The sequence below is a fragment of the Danio rerio genome, chromosome 5 (genome assembly GCF_052040795.2).
Source record: "Danio rerio strain M-AB ecotype USA chromosome 5, GRCz13ab, whole genome shotgun sequence".
In the NCBI taxonomy this organism is placed as follows: Eukaryota; Metazoa; Chordata; class Actinopteri; order Cypriniformes; family Danionidae; genus Danio; species Danio rerio.
The window spans coordinates 55,303,795-55,325,000 of record NC_141025.1 but is presented as its reverse complement, the minus strand read 5'-3'; the positions used below and the strand labels follow the sequence as shown (position 1 = coordinate 55,325,000).

At 36.8% G+C, this 21,206-nt stretch overlaps 1 protein-coding gene across 1 annotated transcript in view; it reads left to right on the top strand.

Annotated features, from left to right (window-relative positions):
* Positions 1-21,206, top strand: part of si:ch73-280o22.2 — a 203,660-nt gene that overhangs the window by 119,017 nt on the left and 63,437 nt on the right. Inside the window, 4 exon segments of the mRNA XM_087254122.1 lie at positions 577-985; positions 8,951-9,107; positions 11,361-11,528; positions 12,854-12,948. Coding sequence (XP_087110248.1) covers positions 577-985; positions 8,951-9,107; positions 11,361-11,528; positions 12,854-12,948 — 829 coding nt within the window.

Below are 21,206 nucleotides of genomic sequence, written 5' to 3'. Positions count from 1 at the left end.
GTTTTGAATCAGTTTTCTCTTGAATGAGTTTTTTTTTAATCCTTACAAATAGGACTTGAACCTAAAATAGCCACTGGTAAAATTGGGTGATGTTTCAGAGAATAACAAGAGTGTTCATACTTAGTTGTGTTTAAACAAATGTCACAACCTAAAAACCGACCTATATGGCTCAGCTGTAAGCATGATCACTCTTCTCATGAGCATTCAAGTGTACTGAGTTGAGCTCACAATCGATTCAAGAGAGAATGCATATTGAATATCTCACAATTGGTGCAGAATCGATTTCTCAAATGATTTTTGCCACAGCTCTAGTATTCTAGAGTTAAACTCAGTGCAGTCTCTCAGCAATTCATAACCTTTTCATAACTAGTTCATTAGAATTTGTATGAGGGGTAGTGTTTAGGGGTGCACGTCCTCTTAAAATTTTTTACAAATCAGACATTTTTCTGACAATACTTAAAATAGTTACCTTTCCTTGTGAGATCAGCTTGGTCTAACTAATAAAAATATATATGATAAAATATGCATTTTTATTCAAACCTACTAATTTCTCTTTTGTTTCTTCTTTCAAATCAGGCAGCATGAATCTAGTTATCCAAGCCCTTTCCTTTATCTTCACCCACCTTCCGTCAACCATAGCCTCTCTTCCATTACCTGTGTGCTTCCTGTTCATCGTGGCTGAGAAGAGGCTTTCCCAGCATGCCAAACAGCTGAGGTCCACAGGCCTGCTCCTTTGGGTTTTACTGCTGTGTCTTTGTCAGGATCTGGAGAACGGAGATGCCCTGGAGCATCTGTCTGGGCAGCCCCTGGAGAGAGGGGCCAAGGATCGACTGGGTCTGCTGTCGGAGTGTCTGCAGGTCAGCCTGGGCCAGCAGAAGGGTGTTCCGAAGCCTTTGGTCCATAAGGTGCTTCAGGGCCTGGAGGAGAAAAGGCCTAAATGGACTTCATTGCAGCTACAGAAGGCACGGAAGCTATGCTGTGAGAGGTCAGTTTTTGGAACAAGTCTAATCAGACCCACAGTTAGTTGTTCACAATTTTTTTTGTGATTTATTTATTTTATTTTATGTTTTTGTGATAAAGATGACTGGTTTTGTGGTGGTAATTCTGAGAAATTTGCGGACAGTTTTGCAATTAAAAATATATAAGATTATATATAATGTAAGATTAAACTTATATCGTATTTACCATATTAGGCAGCCTGCCAGGTGTGCAATCTGACGCAATGACAATGACACAAATCATAAAAATAAAGCTTCTTTATTTTGCTTTCTTGTCAAGAGCAGATCTAAAACGGTACGGATTAAGCCAAAGTAAGGTTGTATTACTCTTATTTAACTGCAATCTTACTTTCTCTCTCTCTCTCAGATTTTACTTCTCGGAGCATCTGACATAATTTGCCTTACTCAGGACATGCGTTAGCGCTTCCCCTACCCTAATAAACCTAAAACACAAATTGCCGTAAAACTCGTCAACGACAGGGAAGCGTTTCATCTCGTTAAATGCAGGAAAAGAGTTAAACGAATTCATTTATCGATTTGACGCACATCACATTACCGGCCGTACACATAAAGCACAAATAAGTTTCTTTAATTCGGTCACGTCTAGCTGCCATCACCCTTGAAGCAACATCCAATATTGTAAGCTGCTTGCTTTTTTTGTCTATTTCATTGCTCCGTTTGTTAGATGTTTGTTCTCACTTTCTTTTGCAGCCTAAAGCATGTCGAACGCACAAAAGCAGGCAATTCGCGCCATGTTATTCACTCGATTTGTGCCACAGGATGTCTGATCCCGTCTTTGCATTGACTTCAAATGTAAATCATGTTTCATCTGCGTCTACTTACTGCATAGGCTGCAAAACAATCCCTCAATTCCATGTAATGTTGTGAGGGCACAGGTGAGATGTCATTTTTTGAGAGACAATCTGAATTGATTATATGGTTTGGAATAGGATGTTTTATTAGATTATTTACATTTTTTTGTGATTTTTTGTGTTAAAAATAAGAATTTTGCAGGATTGCAAAAATTTTTTACTTTTTGTTGATTTTGTGCTGGATTCAGTGATCGAAAAAACATGACTAATCTGACTAATGGAAAATTTACACAAAGGAACCCTAAATACCTAGAGGTACTATGGGAAAATTACGTTTCCCCAGCCGGAGGGGAACTGAGCTATTTAGAAAACTTCAACTATTAGGATTTCATCAGAAACCAATCATCTGATAAAAAGCCAATAAAATGCCAATGAGTTGGCGGTGTCAGCGTGTACAGCTGGCAACAATTACAATCATCTGTGATACACAGTGGCAGATGATAGAGCTGGGCTATTCTTCCTTGCCTGGGCATTCTCTGCATCTGGTCCTTTAAGAGCAATTAGTATATAGGAACAAGTTTCCTAAAAAAGCAACACCGTTGTGCAAAGTGTCTTTTTCAAATGTCATTTCGACCGTTTCTGAATGCGGTGGCTCCCTGTACCCAGATGATGGTCCAGCATGTTAATGCGGTGCTCCCGGGCAGGGCATGCCATCACTGCGATGGAATGTCTGTTGCGCAGCTAAGATTGCGTTCACTCTTACAAAAGCGAACCAACCCAGTTATCCCCTGCAAAACGGGAGATCTTAGGGTTACAGTGGGAGTCAATCTGCCGCCTTCTAGCTCGCGGACCCCCCACTCCTCAGCACGCTCTAGCCGTTTAGATGGTTGCCCTCTTACTCAATGACACAGAGGACCAGATGTTCATCACTGCAACGGAGGGTGGGCTGTCATTGTCCGACGATCCAAACCCCCTCCCTCCTATTGGGATGATGAGCGAGGCGTCGGATCTAGAAGCAGACCGTATGATGGCCATACTTTCCCAAACCATCTAAGCCTTCCATCCCCTTCTTCCCGAAAGTGCACAGTGAGTCCACACAGTCTTGGAGGACACCTTTTTCTGCCCAATCTCCGTGTGCTTCAACTCTCACCACACTTGACAGTGGAGTAGCCAGGGGTACTAGGCAGTACAGGGTTGAGCGTGCCATTATGGTCAGTTCATGCCTGCATGGTGCTTCTTCCTGGTGCGGTCACCCTCGTGTCCTGTGCAAGGTGTGCAGGTTATCTGCGCCCCTTGGGGTCAGAGCCTACACAGCTGCCGGCCAGGCTGCTTCTGCCCTGCATGCTATAGCCATGAACCAGTGCTACGAAGTGCAGGCGTTGACCCAGCTGCACGAGGGTGGTTCAGACCCAGGACTAATGCATGAGCTTTGCTTCACAATTAACTATGCTCTGCAAACCACCAAGTTGGCTGTTGCATGCCCTGGGAAGGGCCATGGCCACACTAGTGGTCTAGGAACTCCACCTCTAGCTAAACCTGGCTGATATCCATGACGTTGATAAGGTCTGCTTTTTCTTAGCACACCCATATGCCAGGCTGCCCTGTTCAGCAGCACCGTTGGTGAATTTACCCAGAAATTCACAGCTGTGAAGAAGCAGTTAGATGGGATGAGGGAAGTTATCTATCGGTGGGGCCTTAAGACCGCTCCCCCAGCCCTGTATCCGCCCCAGTCTTAAGTAAGGAGATTGCTGCCCTCCTGGCGAAGGATGCAATCTAGCCAGACCCTTTAGCTCAGATGAGGAATGGGTTTTACAGCCAGTATTTATCGTACCCAAAAAGAATTATGGGCTACGGCCAGTCCTAGATCCATGCGCATTGAACTGCTGTCTGCACAGGCTGCTGTTCTGAACGATCGCACAGAGTCGTGTCTCCATTCATGTCTCCATTCTTCTACGCCACTGCCAGTTTTTACAGTTTGCTTTTAATGGTCAAGCATGGCAGTACAAAGTCCTCCACTTTGGGCTCTCTCTGTCTCCTCGGATTTTCACCAAGCTCAAGGAGGGTGCCCTAGCACCCCTTCGACTCGCAGGCTTCTGTATACTTAATTATCTTGATGACTGATTTTAGCTCACACGAGGGATCAATTGATTATGCACAGAGACAGGGTGCTCCAGCACCTCAACCTGTTGGGATTTCAGGTCAACCGAGAAAAGAGCAAATTCGTCCCAGAGCAAAGGATATCTTTTCTCGGGTTGGAGCTGGACTCTATAACCATGACTTAGCTGATGCTGACCTGTTTAAACAGGAAGACAATGGTCTCTCTGAAATCGTTTCAGAGGCTCCTGGGGCTTATGGCATCAGCTGCCGCTGTCATGGCACTCGGATTGCTCCATATGTGACCGCTTCAGCACTGGCTTTATGATCAGGTCCCCAGAACCGCATGGCACAAGCATGGCAGGTGAGAACACACCGTGTGGCTGTCATTCCACTGTGTCGGCGCTCCCTCAGCCCCCGGATGAACCATGTGTTTCTACAGGCCAAAGTGCCTCTAGACTCAGTATTCTTGAGACTTCTGTACTTGAAGACAGCTCTGCTGTGACCTGTAGGCATTTTCGGTCAGCGATTTGTGCCTGGAATTCGGGCCAGCTTTCTCTCACATGATCCTGAGACCTTGTCCCAGATATGTGTCCAAGGTTCAAATCACACCGATTAAAGACCAGGTCGTGAGCCTGCAACCGATGCCTTCAAATGAGGCAGACCCAGCCCTTTCAAGCCCCCATTCTGGTTATAGGTGCCTGCCATGTACAATCCTCACTGGCTATTTCATATGCTTCACTCAGCCATGTTGTTGTCTACCCTCGGGCCTGTGTCTTCCCTTTCAACTACCATTCTTCATATGTGTACTCCCCCTTGTCAGGGTGCCCAAGGACCTCCCCCTTGTACTCCCTATCAGGACTCCATGCTTTCCCAACGTACTGTCATATTTTAAAATTCCTAGAACTTAACTAGATGTATTTTTTCACAACTCTCCAAAAAATATAAATAAGCCTTTGTACGCTTCACAGGTAAGTAAGATAATTTAGGGCCAGGGGACATGTTGGAGGGCTGCGTCTCTGGTGATGATGGTGCCCTTACGCCGTACCCTGGCAAACCTCTTACCACTGGCGTGGTAAGGTTTAATCGCTATGGCATTTTCCATACATTTCCCCTTAGTGGAAGTTTTCCATATAGCATTGAAGTTCCCCATTGCACGCTGATGCTGCTAACTCATCGGGCATTTCATTGGCCCATTTTATTACTCTTTTAGATGATTGGTTTCTGACAAAATCCCCATAGTGGATGTTTTCCACATAGCATTTCCGTTGCCCTCCTCAGAGAACGAGGGTTATGTAGTAATTGCTTTGCTTTACTTTCTTGCTTACTTGTTAACTTTCTTTCTTTCTTTCTTTCTTTCTTTCTTTCTTTTCAACTACACTGTTTTTGATGAACTTTTTCTCCAAAACTAAGTTTAGAAACCCCTGCTTAAATAATGATCCTGTACTATTCATTTCTTCAAACGATTGATTTTTGAGCACTTTTCAAATGTGACCTCATACTTTATGCTATTTTTCACTGTTGAAAAAAAAAAAAAAACTTTTACCGTACCAATCATGTCCAAGACTAAAGCTCAGAGTTAATTACCCTTATTGAAAATGATCTAGCTTCACAAGAGAGTAGATAGAAAAAAATATTTATATAAATAAACACAACTTTTAGTGTTCCCAGAAATGCTGCTCTCAGTGACAGGAAAAACAGAAAAAAAGGACGATAGCAAAAAGGAAGAGTGATTATGTATCGCCTGTCTTAGACAGTCAGTGGAACCATTACTATTCATTAAAATAACCTTCACTTTCAGGCACTGCCTCCGGTGTAAACAATCAACGTACAGTGTGTCGGCGGAAAGCGGCTTCTCTGAAAAACACCCCCCCCTCGGCTTGTCAACACACACACACATGCATACACATACACACACCTCCCTCATCTCTTGTCTTTGCAAAGTAATTTGTAGAGGAGAAGATGATTGTTCTCCATCACGGTGACCCTGGCAGGCTTTGACGGCATGCATGCACAGATGAAGATGAATGCAGTGGATTCGGTGGGCGGAGGGGGTGTTCTGCTTCTTTCGGGGCACATTGGTCCTAATGACGTGATTGATAGCTTGTCCCGGATCCGACGGGCCTCTCATTAATCAAGCCGCTGACTGGATCCAATCATTTGCTTCACCTGCACACTGATGGACAGGGAAGGATACAGGCACAGGTGCTGACACCCGCTCGCCGGCTGGGCTGCCCAGGGCCTCTATACGCTTCTCTCTGTGTCATTGAAGCTAAAGGCCTGCCTGACAGGCGACACTTTCCTTGTCACTTTGAGATTGAAAAATAAAAAAAGGAAGGAAGAAGGAATAGGGAAACAATGATGGGGGTGGGTGTATCGGATGGGACGTGTGGTGAGGGTGATGAGGCGTGCTGGATAGAGAGGAAGGGCAACGGGATGGGTGCATTGTGGAGACCTTGAGGTTACAGCAAGCGGGACTCTAGATGTGTCTTTCTTCTTACTGTCTTTCCAAATTAATTTCTTGTATTAAAAAAAGTAACAAAACTGGCAACAGGCAGCACTTTTCATTTTGAATGGTACACCTGCAGGTTTTTGTGTGAAATGTGGAGGTGCAAACACAACAATGCCTGATGGCGATGCAACCCAGTCCTATAGTGAATGCTGTTTTACATCACAAAAGCTTTGTTAAGTGTCATTTGACGGGGTTTGAAAAGTAATATCAGATTAGGTCAAATAAAACATTTTACTTATTTTTAATTCTACACACTGTGTTGTTTGTAGTGCACATGCACAATCATATGTTTTTATCTGTTTACCATGCGTTAAAACAAAGAGTAAAAAAATGCTTAATTTAATGCATAATGCACATTTATTACAACTAGTAGTACAGGAGGTATTTTTACTGTTTTAAAAGACAATGTAAAATCCTAGAATAAATAAAATCTCCCATTTAGAAATGAATTAGGGAGAATTCTGTTAAAAGTCTGTAGAATTAAATAAATGAGATTAGACTTTTCATATATTTTATTATTATATTTAAAGGTCACATGCCTGTTAGCAGTATTTGTTTTTCAACATACAGTTGAAGTCAGATTTATTAGCCCCACTTTTTATTTTTCCCCAATTTCTGTTTAACGGAGAGAAGATTTTTTTCAACAAATTTCCAATCATTAGAGTTTTAATAACTCATTTCTAATAACTGATTTATTTGATCTTTGCCATGATGACAGTAAATAATATATGACTAGATATTTTTCAAGACACTTCTATACAGCTTAAAGTGACATTTAAAGGCTTAACTAGGTTAATTAGATAAACTAGGCAGGTCAGGGTAATTAGGCAAGCTATTGGATAACAATGGCAAATCATTTTGACCCTAAAATAGTTTTAAAAAATTTAAAAACTGCTTTCATTCCAGCTGAAATAAAACAAATAAGACTTTCTCCAGAAGAAAAAAATATTAGCAGAATACTGTGAATATTAACTTGGTCTGTTAAACATAATTTGGGAAATATTTAAAATTCAAAGGCAGGCTACATGTAGCTATGCGTTTGCTACTTTTGTACTATTTGTCGTATTAAAAAGTAAAATCCCTGTCCATTCAGATAACTGTCTTTTCCTTTTCTTCCAAGTGTTTAAAATAATGAGAATAATTCCCTCACAGAAATGTAAGACTCTGCTATTTTCATATATGCCCGTTCTTGCATTCTCTCATTGCGTGCTGGATTTAACATGACTACGTTCAGCAATTTAGCAATTCATAAGTAAATTAACTAAACTAAAAAAGTAGCTATAAAGTATTTTTTTTAAAGCAACTAAATATTATTACTTATTTTTAAAAGTAGTGCATTACTTTACTTGTTACTTAAAAAAGTAAAAAAACTTTACTTGTTACTTAAAATTTTAAAAATTAAATGTGAGCTTTAAGATAAGTTAAACTGTTTGTGTAGAATAAAACAACTATGATTAATCTCTAGATGTGTACATTTTATACATTTTAAAATATTTTAAATGTATTCTCAATTTATTGGTAGTATTTTCCACCCTTAACAATTTAAAAATGCTACAACAATTAAAATACCCTGCTAAAAATGAGGAGCTTGAAATTCATTCCTTTCCTTTCGTTCATTTACTCTTCGGTTTATTTCCTTTATTATTTCCTTTATTATTTCCTTTATGTTTTATGCAGAGGATGCCCTTCCAGCTGCAACCCAACACTTGGAAACACCCATATACTCTAGCAATCACACTCATACACCACGGCCAATTTAGCTTATTTAATTCCCCTATATCACATGTCTTTAAACTGTGGGGGAAACTGGAGCACCCGGAGGAAACCAGCGACGTTCTTGCTGTGAGGCGATTGTGCTACCCACTTCGCCACCATAACACTCGAGCTTGAAGTTATAATGTAATATCAAAATGAGCAAAACATTCATTTTTAAGGTACATTAACTGTGAGTAATCTTTTTCAATTTAATAAAATAAGTATATTTTAATATTCATTTTAAAAGCACCATTATTAGAAGCAGTGGAAGTATGTTTATATTTTTTAAAAGAAAACAAGTGTGACTCTGGACCACAAAACCAATCATGAGGGGTCAAATTGCTTTGTTTGATAAGATGATATTTGGCTGATTAAATAAACTCTAATTAAGTTCTTAACAATACATATTGCTGATCAGAAACTAAGTTTTGATATACTTAGTGCAGGATTTGTTTTATTTTCATAGAAGATGATGTTTACTTAATATTCCACTGATTTTTAGCACAAAATAAATCAACAATTGTGACTCATACAATGTATTGTTGGCATTTCCCACAAATATATACATGCAATAAAAGACACTATAAACAAAGATATGTTTTTGTAATTCTCACAATTAAAAAGCAATAATAATGAAAATGTCCTATTAAAAACCAACTAGGACCTTAAAGTTATTGTATAAATGCCTTTAGAAGTGCTCAGATTGTGTAATATAATAACATTATTTGCAGTGATTTCACTGATTCTCCCCTCTCTGCTTGTCTGTGTTCCTCCATCAGTGTGTTTGAGCGTGTGGAAAGCGGCTCTGCGCAGGATAGAGGTGTGCCCGCGGAACTGACTGAGCATAAAATAAGGCAGTTGCTGCTGGAGCTGTGCCATAGAGCAGGTGGCAGCCAGCACCTCCGGCAAATCCATCACAGCATCCAGCTCAATGAGGTAGCGAATTGCTGTTTTTCACCAAGCAATTAGGTGGCTGTTAGCCTGAGGCAGACAGTGTGACCTGAAGCTGAGGCGAACGCCTGTGCAGAGCTGCTGTGCCGAGACACAACCGCATCCAGACGCCGCTGCAAGGCTTCTCTAACAGCCTTGACCTGATTGAAAAAAAAAAAAAAAAACACGATTGGGAAATAACAACATCTTAAACAAAAGGAATGCGCAAATTAGTCAAAGTCTCTCTCTCTACACTTACATTACACTTCCAGGCCCCTTGCTCTACTTAACAATAAGAACACATCTTGGGAAATTAGTACATCTCTCACTTAAGTCTAATCTTGAGGACAATTCTTCGTGTCAGATCTATAGATATCTCTGTCCTCTTCCAATGTCCTGTTTTAACAAATCCTATTCCTAGATAGAATGATTAGTTTTTACCATTGTCGGCCAATTACTTGGGGAATAGAGATGTAAAAAATGTCCATTATGTCCAAAATTGGATGTGTGATAATAATTGTTGAAATGTACTAATTTGTCCGATGATGTGTTTAAGAAGCCTGTAGAGACGCATTGTTAATTTGACAACTTTAATGGTGTTATATTTTTGCTTAATGCAGTCTAATAATAAGATGTGTTCAGGTTCCTGTTCATTTCAGTGATGTGTATTTATCCAAAGCCCAATCTAAACCTTTTCTATACTGTATTTTAATGTGTACATCAGTGTACTCACAGAGTTGAATGTAAAGCCATTTAAAGTATTTTTCATTTTCCAACAAAGGCACTTGACATGCTGTAAAAAAAAATAAATAAAAAAAAAAAAAATGTTAGCCTGTAGCTTAAGATGTGCAGATGTTTCTCATATATTTATGCTTTCAAAATGCATTATTGTATATTTATCCTTGCTTATACGATGTCAGATTTGTTAGATTTAATTCTGAAGTTTAGTTGACATTTTTAGTTGTTTGAACTAATTTTAGAGTTGTTAACACAATTAACCTAGATAAGCATTTAAATTGCAACAACCTTTAAAATACTAGTATCTTGCAAAGTAAGTAGAAAAATATTATGCACAGGCATCATTGCAAAGACAAAAGGGATAACTTATTAAAAATTATATATATATAATTTTATATTACACACACACATACACACACACACAAACTGCTTGACAAAAGTCTAGTCCTTGATCCCAGTTGTGAAAGCAACAAATAATATCTTGACTTATTGTTGATATTTTGTAAAAATGGTAGAAGGTCGACTTTTCTAATGAATCATCGGTAAACTTCATCCCAATCATCACAAATACTGCAGGAACCCTCATGGACCCAAGAGTCTCACAGAAGTCAGTCATATTTGGTGAAACAAAAATCAAGACAGTATTATTCTTTTTCCACTGCACCATGACTTTATATTCTATAGTGGACATTATTTCTGTTAAGTGACAAAACTTTTGTCTATGCAAAGTCAGACCTTACTGTCCAAATTAAATAACTAAAAAGCAAGGCATGATCATATTTCATTTTGGTAAAAAAAAGTGCAAATGATCAACTAGAAGTCAAAGAAGTTATTATAGTATAAATGTGTGTATATATATATATGTGTGTGTGTGTGTGTGTGTGTGTGTGTGTGTGTGTGTGTGTGTGTGTGTGTGTGTGTGTGTGTGTGTGTGTGTGTGTGTGTTGTTGAAATTTAAAGGCTGAACTAGGTTAATTAGGTTAACTAGGCAAAATATATTAATTACGCAAATTTTTGGACAACGATAATTTATTTCTGTAGCCAATCAGTAATTATTTTAATAGTATATCTAATTATTTATTCATTATAATATTGACTATCATATTATACAATTATTAAAATAATAACAATAAATCTGCTTTTAATCCAACCAAACTAAAAGATATATAAATAAGCACAATATAGAAAATACTGTGAAAATGTCTTTGCTGTGATAAACTTCATTTGGGAAATGTTTATGTTCATAATTAAATATTATAGTGATAAGGGGTAATTTAATCCATTTAATAAGCGCTGGCAGCTCTGTCTTTTGTGCTGTAATTTACATTAAACAACCTACAGTAAAAATAAAATGTTTGAAACTACAAAATATGTCCAAATTCACAAAATTAACAGATCTAAGTCCAATAAGGCAATTTGAAACCGTAAATAGCTGGAAAAGAAAAATTCTTGCAAAGAAATTGGTGTAAAAATCAAACCATGCTTCAGTTTTACATTGAGCTTCTGCTTTCTTTTCAATAGGATTTACTGAGGTCTGTCCTGATACCTCATTCAAAGACAAATGCACCTCCAGATTCCCCTTTGGGACCTGTGGTATTCTCCACTGAAGAAAGTGACCCAAACACCCACCTATCCCATTTCAACCCCCTCAGAGAGTTCAATTCTATCGGCCATAACAAGTTTGATCAGGTTAGTATTTATTTCCTCTTATTTTCTTTATATTTGAACCTCTCATCCTTCATGTCAAGGTGCCGCGAGTGTTTCTGAATACGTCTTGTTCACATAACTTTTATTTAAAGCAGTTCGTTAACGCCGTGAACTACTTCACGCTTCTCTACTCTGTCACGCTCGAACGAGTGTAACTTTCCGTCAAGGCCACCAGGCAAGGTGAATATAAGAGAGACTTTAAAACCGGCTTCTTCAGGATGAACTCCACAATTCTCCATAGGTCGCTCTGTCCCTAAGCTATATTTTAGTGTGAAGGGAAGACACAAAGCAAAACATTAAAAAAGGTTAACCAAAAGAGCAAAGCATTTGAAAACACTTGAAAGGTGAACTCTTCAAGTGTGATGTGGCTTTGAACAAAGACATGGAGGAGGGAAAAAAAAAGGCATCCCTTGCGTGTTGAAGACGGTGTAGGTTGAAGGTTTAATTACAAGAGCCATGGTCCTCTTTTGGCTTTCTCTTAAAGGTGCGATAAAGTTTTCTCAGCTCATGTCATGAGACTTTTTGGATCGTCTTTGAACCTGGAAAGTCTGCTACCTATTTTTTTATTATTTAATAGCAGAACTTTTTCTTTCGCTATCTTATTTGGCTCAGAGTTTTGTGTCGGTTTTAAAATGCGAGTTCTTTACCCGTCGTGCAGCGCTAACTGCTACACTTTTAATCTCTTTTGTTTTCTTCTTATCGCCCGCGCTCGCATTGCTTTGCATAAAACACCTTATTAAGGGGATGATTAAAAAGCCTCCTTGCCTTCAGGTGGCTGTGCTGTTTGTCAAATCAAATGTAGGAAGAAAAAAAGAAAGAAAAAAAACGAATGCTGATCCATCAATCAGCTGGTTGGAGAATAGGAGGGGCTGGCATGCTCCTGTCCTTTTGTCAATAAAAAAATAAATAAATAAACAACAAAACTCAAGTTAGGAGTGACGTTCCGGCTATCAGAGGAATCGTATTTAATTTGGCTCTCTAACAAAGGCACGGTCCACTCTTGGGTGAGGGGAAACCTTGAAGAGGAAGAATAACGACTCTTCTTACTAAATTGATTTATCTTTTTATAAATGATGGTACATCCCTCCCCAAATGGATTTATAAATTAATTGCTGTCTTATTGGAATAAAAACCTTCTTGTGCAGACATGATAGATAGATCGTGTTGGGGCGGCCTTGTTCAGGACCCCCCCTTCCCCACACCACCCCCCTCCTTCTTGGTTAGTCCAGCCCAGCTGGAGCAGTAATTTACTGATCATATTAACTCTGATTAATAACGAACAATACTCGCTGCTCATTTATCAACAGGCTGCTCTGGGTGAGAGGGAGTGGGATTGGGCACAACTGCTGCCAGCCTATCAGAACATGAGTCAGGTGACCTTCACGACGCTGCTCGCTAACAGGTAAATGGCTGTTGGCGCACAGTCGCCCCCTCCTTTCGCTTACACTCTGTTGAAGTGCTGGCTGTCATGTCCCACCGTGTACCACTGTAATGAATGTGAATACAGTGCACAGCGTGGATGAGTGAATATTTATATTTCTGTACAGTATTCCAATTTTTGTGAGTTTAGACTGTATGTTTTGGTGCTTTTAAACAAAACAGTTTTATTAAACATTCTATATTCATATTATACTCATTAAAATAATAGTGTGGTCAATTGAAAATCATTATGGATTTAAAGATAATCATTTAAATTCAAATTAGCTGTTGCAATTTTATGTTTACAAATTACAAAATTTTAACTAAATTATATATTTTTTTATGGTTTTCTTGATTTTTTTTTTGTTTGTTTGTTAAAATGTCGTTCAATATTTTTAATGAATGCGAATGCAGTGCACAGCGTGGTTGAGTACACCAGCTTTTGAAAATGTATATCATTATCCATTTCTTACTGAGTGCAGACTGTGAGGCTTGAAGCGAACGCTGCTATTCTGAACCAATAATTGAAAACACTGTAATTAATTTGACTTTATTAAAGTTGTTATCTTAATTGATAAAGAGAATCTCAATGCCTTAAAGAAGGCAAATTTGTTTATTCAGTTACTTGTTTAAATATACAAACAGTAGAATGAAACAAACTAGCATACTGTATAGAGAAACATAGCTATAACATATGGACTGCTGTGTAACAAAGACAGTGAAACTGCCTTTGTTAGCGTATGAGGCTACACGCTAGTCTGTGGGAGATGCAAAGTAAAAGCCAATTTCCCCCCGATCAACAGTTACCTTTTCTTATTATACCCTGAGCAAAGCATTGTCAAACATGAGTGAAATACCAAACCTCCAAAACCAGCTAAACATCAATGCAAAATTCAGGAGCTAAAGATTAACATACTCTCCTCAGGCCATGACGCAACTATAGTAAACAGATTGTATATTGAAATAAATCAATGTCTCTGATGATTTCATCACTATAGTGCTAAAGTCATAACCTGTCAAATGACACCAAACATGACAAAGTTAAATGTAATGTAATGTGTATTTATAGCACATTTACCATGCATGGTCATACACCTAAAGCACTTCACAATCATGACGGGGAATTAAGATATATATGAAAGAAGATCATGAGCAGATTTATTGTGTATGGTAAGAAAGCACATTCTTTCTGTAAGACAAATGGCAGAGATGTGTATTGGAGATGTGAGGAACTCCTCCTGTGCTTGGCATGTTTCCAGTAGTCTTCATTAGCATAGAATAAATAGTATTTAAGCTTTTCTCAGCTTACAGTAGACTATATGTTTTGGTGTTTTTAAGCAAAATGGTTTTATTTACAGTTATATCCATACAGTTATTTAATACAGTTATAGCCATTGAACATAAGAGTTTGGTCACCTAACATCTTTAGGAATAGAAACATGATCATGATGAATGAATTCAAATGAGCTGTTGCAAAAAAAAATTTCAACTAAATTATATGGTTTTTATATATATATATATATATATATATATATATATATATATATATATATATATATATATATATATATATATATATAGTTTTCTTGATTTTTTTTAGTTTGTACAAATTTAGTTTAATTATAGCTTATTAATTTAGGTGTGCACACTTTTGCGTTACTCACTATTTTGTTTTATAACCTTTAGTTCCAGATTTGTCGTTGGTTTTGACTAATTTGACTAATATACACTAATATAATATTGTAAAGCTTCTTTTAAAGAGTATTCAGTTAAAAGAGGGATCTGTTAGTGGTGTACTCAGTTATGATGAACACATGCTCTATGTTAAGAGGAGATGGAGGAATCTTGCCACTGTGTGAATTGTATGTCTGCAAGGGCATCATAAGTGGGGAGGAAAGGGTGACTGAGTGCATATAGGGCCCTGCATGTGGGGATCCCTGGCCTGGCTGCCCTCAAAGATTCTAAAATATTATTGTTGGCATATTGAGTGTGTTTCTGCGTGGTCCTGAGCTAAATTTAACCAAAATGGAGACTACTTTTAAGGGACAAATATGAAAAACAGTATGAAAACAGTAATGTGAATCTGTGTTTGCTGTGTCTATAGGCAGATTGAATGGATCTTACTCAAAATATTAAAACGACTAAACATAATTTTTATTTATTTATTTATTTTTTTTTTATTTATTTATTTATTTATTCATTCATTCATTCATTCATTCATTCATTCATTCATTCATTCATTCATTCATTCATTCATACATTAATTTATTTATTTAGTAAATTTATTCATTCATTTATTTGTTTGTCTATTTAGTTATAAATATATATATATATATATATATATATATATATATATATATAGCAAGTCTATTTATTTATTTATTTATTTTCTTGTTTGTTATTTTTTATTTATTTATGTATTTAGTAAATGTATGTATTTATTAAGTAGATTTATTTATTTAAGAGTAAAGTTAACTAGTCCTTCCGTTGCATTTTTACTTTTTTTTAATCTTTAAAACTGATGATACACATTGCAACTTTTTGAACAATGTTGACAGGCAATTTTGCAGAGCGATGTGACTTAGCTATTTTCCTATTTTGAATGGGATTTATGGCATTTATGGCATCATTTCCCAAAGTTGCCTAGCAACATTGCTCGTAAAGTTGCTGCATGTATCATCAGCATTACAGTTTACCTGATGCACCCTATATGTTGTATATGAAAGTATAATATTCAGTACACACAATGTACATAGCACAATTCAGTCACAAACGTACGAAAATTAGCATAAATGGATTTTCTGTATAATGTTAATTTATTTTTGTTGTTCATTTGATTTAATAGAGTTAATTAATATTACATCAGTAATTTGCCAGCACTACGCAAGTAAAAAGATTTAATCAAATACTGTAGATAGCATGGATCATTAATGAATGGGAAAACGGGCTCAAACAGTGTCTTTGCATATAGGACTCAAGAATCTAGGGTAGCTCATGTGTCTGCTTCTAAAGGCGGTATGGTTTGACCTGTGTTTGTGAATTTTTTTACATATAGATGTTACCGTCTTTGGTTTACTTCAAGATGTTAATTCCCAGCATGCAGCCTTTTTCACAAAGTTTGGGAAAGAAAGTGCTTTTCCTCTGAGAGTTTGCTATAGAAGCTTGGCATCATCAGAGTGTTGAGAAGAAAGAAACACGTGTCTGTGCTCACTGTGCTGAGGAAATGAAGCGTCTGCGTTTTTTTAGAGCTGAATGTAAATCACAATCTGACATTGTGTCAAACTGTGTCAGAAATTAAGGTTGAGGTTAATGGGGAATCTTGAGCTTTAGTGTAAATGTGATGCAAGGATATTCTGTATGTAGCTCAAACCAGACCTGGAGTCTGATCGATTTTCTCCAAATTATCTGTGAGTTCAGTGTTAGTTTGACAGCTTGACAAAAGAAATAATATCTGCTTCAACCATAGCTTCTTTGTATTTTTTTTTAATAAAACACAAGATTGTCTTTAATGAATTAAATATTAATTCTTAAACAATGTCTGTTCCTTTTTCAGGAAAATTATTATTATTATTATTGTTATTATTATTATTTTTTTTTTTTATTCGCTTCATAGCAAGAAAGTTGCTGGTTCGAGCCTCTGCTGGGTCATTCGGCATTTCTGTTCAGAGTTTCCATGTTCTCCCTGTATTGAAGTCCCCCAAAGACATGTGCTATAGGTGAATTGAATAAACTAAATTGACCGTAGTGTATGTGTGTGAATAAGAGTGTATGGATGTTTCCCAATAATGGGTTGCAGCTTCCGTTGCGTAAAACAAATGCTGGATAAGTTGGCGGTTCATTCCACTGTGACGACCCCAGATTGATAAAGGGACTAAGCTGAAAAGAAAATGAATGAATAATGATGATGATGATGATAATGATGATGAATATTCTTATTCTTATTCTTATTCTTATTCTTATTCTTATTATTGTTATTACTAGATGCAATAGTAGAAAGACAACAGGGTTACCTAAATCAACCTCCAACAAAATATAATTTGAATCCCTCAATAGAGCGGACTCTGTGCTATGACCAGCTCTAAAATCTGATTGAAATGTATATAAAATATTTTTATTAACCAAGAAAAGATTCAGCATACACTATACATACAAAAAAAAGGTAGTTTAAAAATAGGGCAACAATTGTTCATGTCTGAGGCATCAAGATTCACTTTCTTGAGTAGGGGCTGATTAACAGCATGTTTAAAACTACTAACAATACTATTTGACAACTATTAACAAGCTTAAAGCACACTTGGACCCAAATTATTATTATTATTATTATTATTATGCTTTGGACATTATAACATATTAAACTAAGTTAATTAAGTTCTAAAATAATTTTAAAGTTATGCATGATGCTTTAAGTCAGTTTAACATAAAATAAATTGTCTATTCTAATGTTAATTTGCTTCAGTTTAAAAATTTAGGGCAACCAGGATTTTTTTTACAGTGTACAGAACAAAACATTTTTGTCCAATTACTTGCGTATTTAACCCAACTTACCTAGTTTACATAATTACCCTAGTTAAGTCTTGGTATACCAGTACATTGCAAAATCGCTGGTTTGGTTAAAGAAAAAATAAATCAGTGTTTATTCAAACTATTATTGGAATTGTGTTAAAATATTTTCATTGTTAAACAGCCTATTGAGTAATATAAAAAAAAATACAGGATGGCTAATCATTTTATCTTAAACTGTAACTGTTAACAAATCACATCACTTTTAAGTCACTTAAATTATATGAAAGTGAGAAATCAGGAACTTTTTAATGGAAATCATGTCAGTTATAGGTGGCATTAGTGGCCAGTGATTTACCCACAGTTCAGAATCTGTAGTTTCCATGTAGTCTAGTGCAGCAGGTCAGTAGCACACAGACCTATTTCTGTGTACAAGGCAAATCACCTGCCCGGTCCAGCTTGGAGAGTGTCCAGATGTTAGTGTTTCCTTCACAGTGGGGAGGAACTTCTGAGGGCATCTTTCTCTGTTTAGAATCTCAATGATGGAGCACCTGCCCCTGTGGCTGACCAGAGCTTCTGAAGAGGGGGAAATGAAAGTAAGGTGAAGGATAAAAGGTCAAACTACAACTTGGACTTTGGAAACTTGGAGAGTTGTACAGTTGCACTAGCAGTGCCTACAGTGTAAACAATTAAACTGCTGTGCCTTTTATTCAAAGTGCATTTTTATATTGGTTAACTGAAAAATTATCTTATTTGTTCAATTTACCTTAAAGAAAAAAAAAAAACGTTTTTCTCAAAGCAATGTTTTTACTTTGAACAATCTTGTATGACGTATATCCATACTGAAAGCAGCAGAAGGTAGTTAACCTCCTTATTGAAAATAAAATAACTAGCAATAGGATAACTTAACATTATTTATACAACCACAAATCAGAAAAAGTTGGGACAGTATAGAAAAAGCTAATTAAAAATAAAAGAAGTGAATTCTAAATTTACTTGGATTGGTATTTCTTTCCAGACGTTACATTTATTCATTTATTCATTCATTTTCTTGTAGGCTTAGTCCCTTTATTAATCCGTGCATTCACACACACACTCATACACTATGGACAATTTAGCCTACACAATTCACCTGTCTTTGAACTGTGGGGGAAACCGGAGCAGGGAGAACATGCAAACTCCACACAGAAACGCCAACTGTGCCGAGGATCGAACCAGCGACCCAGTGGCCTTCTTGCTGTGAGTCGACATCTCTACCTACTGCGCCACTGCGCCGCCTCCCAGACAATACAACATTATTTAATGTAATCCTCGTGATTTTTTTTTTTTTTTAAAAAACATGTATTCCAATGTAACTTCTTTCAACACATTTAAAAAAAGAGTTGGGACAACAATAAAGCAATTATCACTTTATGTTGTTGTCATTCCTTTACACAACACTTAAAAGATGTTTAGTGACTGAAGACACCAAGTGATGAAGTGTTTCAGGTGTAATTTTGACCCATTCTTTACTCAAACAAGTTTTCGAAATGCACCACACATTCTTTATTGGAGACAGGTCTGGACTGCAGGTAGGCCAGTCAATTACCCGTATCCCCTTCCTTTGTAACCAGCACTTTGTAATGTGTGCAGAATGTGGTTTTGCATTGAAATATGCTTGGGGTCCTTGAAAAAAAAGGCAGGAAATTGTGCTCCAAAAGTTCAATGTACTTTTCAGCATTAATGATGCGAAAGAAGTGCAAGTTACCTTTGCCAAGGGCACTGACACAACCCCATACCATGACAGACCCTAGACTTTAAACTTGTTACTGGTAACAATCTGGATTATCCTGGATGAGCACATGGCATCCATATCTTAAAACAACACCTGAAATACTGATTCATCTGTCCACAGTACTAGTTTCCATGTGATGGTCCATCCCAGTTACCTTAGAGCCCAGAGAATCAACGGTGCTTCTGGACATTGTTAACATAGGGCTTTCCTTTGGCACAGTACAGTTTTAACGGGCATTTGAAGATGTAACTATGTATTGTGGTACTTCACAAAAGATTGTTAAAGTAGTCATTAGCCCATGTGCTGATGTCGCTTACACATAAATGACAATTCTTGATGTAGTTCACCTGGAGATCAATTGGAGATCCCGGTTGTTCAGCTAGGTGTAAAAAACAAAAATGAAGAGCAGGGTGGGGTTCTGATTTGTGGTTGTATTTAGTATAATTCGGTCCATGTACAACTTAACTTTAATTTTGATTTTAAGTCGAACTAAAGTAATTCAATTAATACATTGTCTATAAAAGCAATAGTTTATCTTTGTTTTGTTTTGTCTTGGGCAGAATAAATATTTTATAATATTAAAATATATTAAAATCATTTTCAAAAAAAAAAAGTCAAAACTATAATTTGGGGATTAAATTTATACTTTATTTATTTTGCTGTATCAAATTGCATTAGTATTTAGATTGGTCCAAAACAATATTATACTTTTATATAAGGTTTTAAAAAAAATGTTTTTTACTTTGTACAAAAGTAAAAAAAAAGTAAAGTGTATTTTAGTGCGTTTAAACAAAACAGATTTACTAAACAGATATATTTATTAAAATAATATTTAATCATAAAACATATTTAGAAACTAAAAGATAATACAACTAAATTCAAGCAAAATGCTGCAAAAAAAAGTACATCCTAAAAAATTTCAATAAAATTTTTCAAGTTTTTTTGTTTTTCTTAATTTTTCCTCCTTTTAAAATTTGTATTAAATGTTTTTCTATAACATTTTATATATTTGGCTGTACTAGTTTTTGGACCGTTACGTTATTGTAAGTTATTTCCTCAGATGAGCTCCAGATTTGGCTTCAGTACTGACTAATCTAATGTATATCCAAAAATATAATATTGTATTGCTCATTCATTCATTCATTTTCTTGTCGGGGTCGCCACAGCGGAATGAACCGCCAACTTATCCAGCAAGTTTTTACACAGCGGATGCCCTTCCAGCCACAACCCATCACAGGGAAAAATCCACACACACACACATTCACAGTCATACACTATGGACAACTTAGCCTACCCAATTCACCTGTACCGCATGTCTTTGGACTGTGGGGAAACCGGAGCCGAGGATCTAACCAGCGACCCAGTGACCTTCTTCTACTGCACCACTGCTTGCCCAATATTGTATAGCTTCCTGTTAAAAATATTAATTTAAATGAGAGATTTGTCTCATAAATGCTGAGCACTGTAGGATTTAACTTTATAGTCGAAATTAAGGTATAATTATACTTTGAGAAAAAAAAAAAAAAAAGAGTTTAATTTCCTGTTCCGGGTTTGACATTAAGTATAAATATTTGTTTTTATATTTGTTTCATATCATCAACACAATAAAAGTCTTTCATGTGCTCATTCAGATAAAGAATGTCATTTACCTCATCTTTTAGTATCCATGAGTGACCACGAAAAAGGAAACGTTTTGTCTATTCTGGTCCAGACATAGATGAATAAAAAAGTATGATAAAAATGAGAACAAGGAAGAAACATGGTTGTAACACAAGGTCTGATGTATGGAAAAAGCAGTAATAGGTCACGTAGTGAATGTCAGACCCCAGAGATCCTCTCTGGAGACTGAGGATGTATGTAGGTCTTCTATATGCAGAAACGATGTGCTCTTACTGTCTGCTGAGGGCTCGGAGGTGTTCTGAACATATTCATCTCCCCATCCACTCTCATTTCAGTAGTTGTTGCAA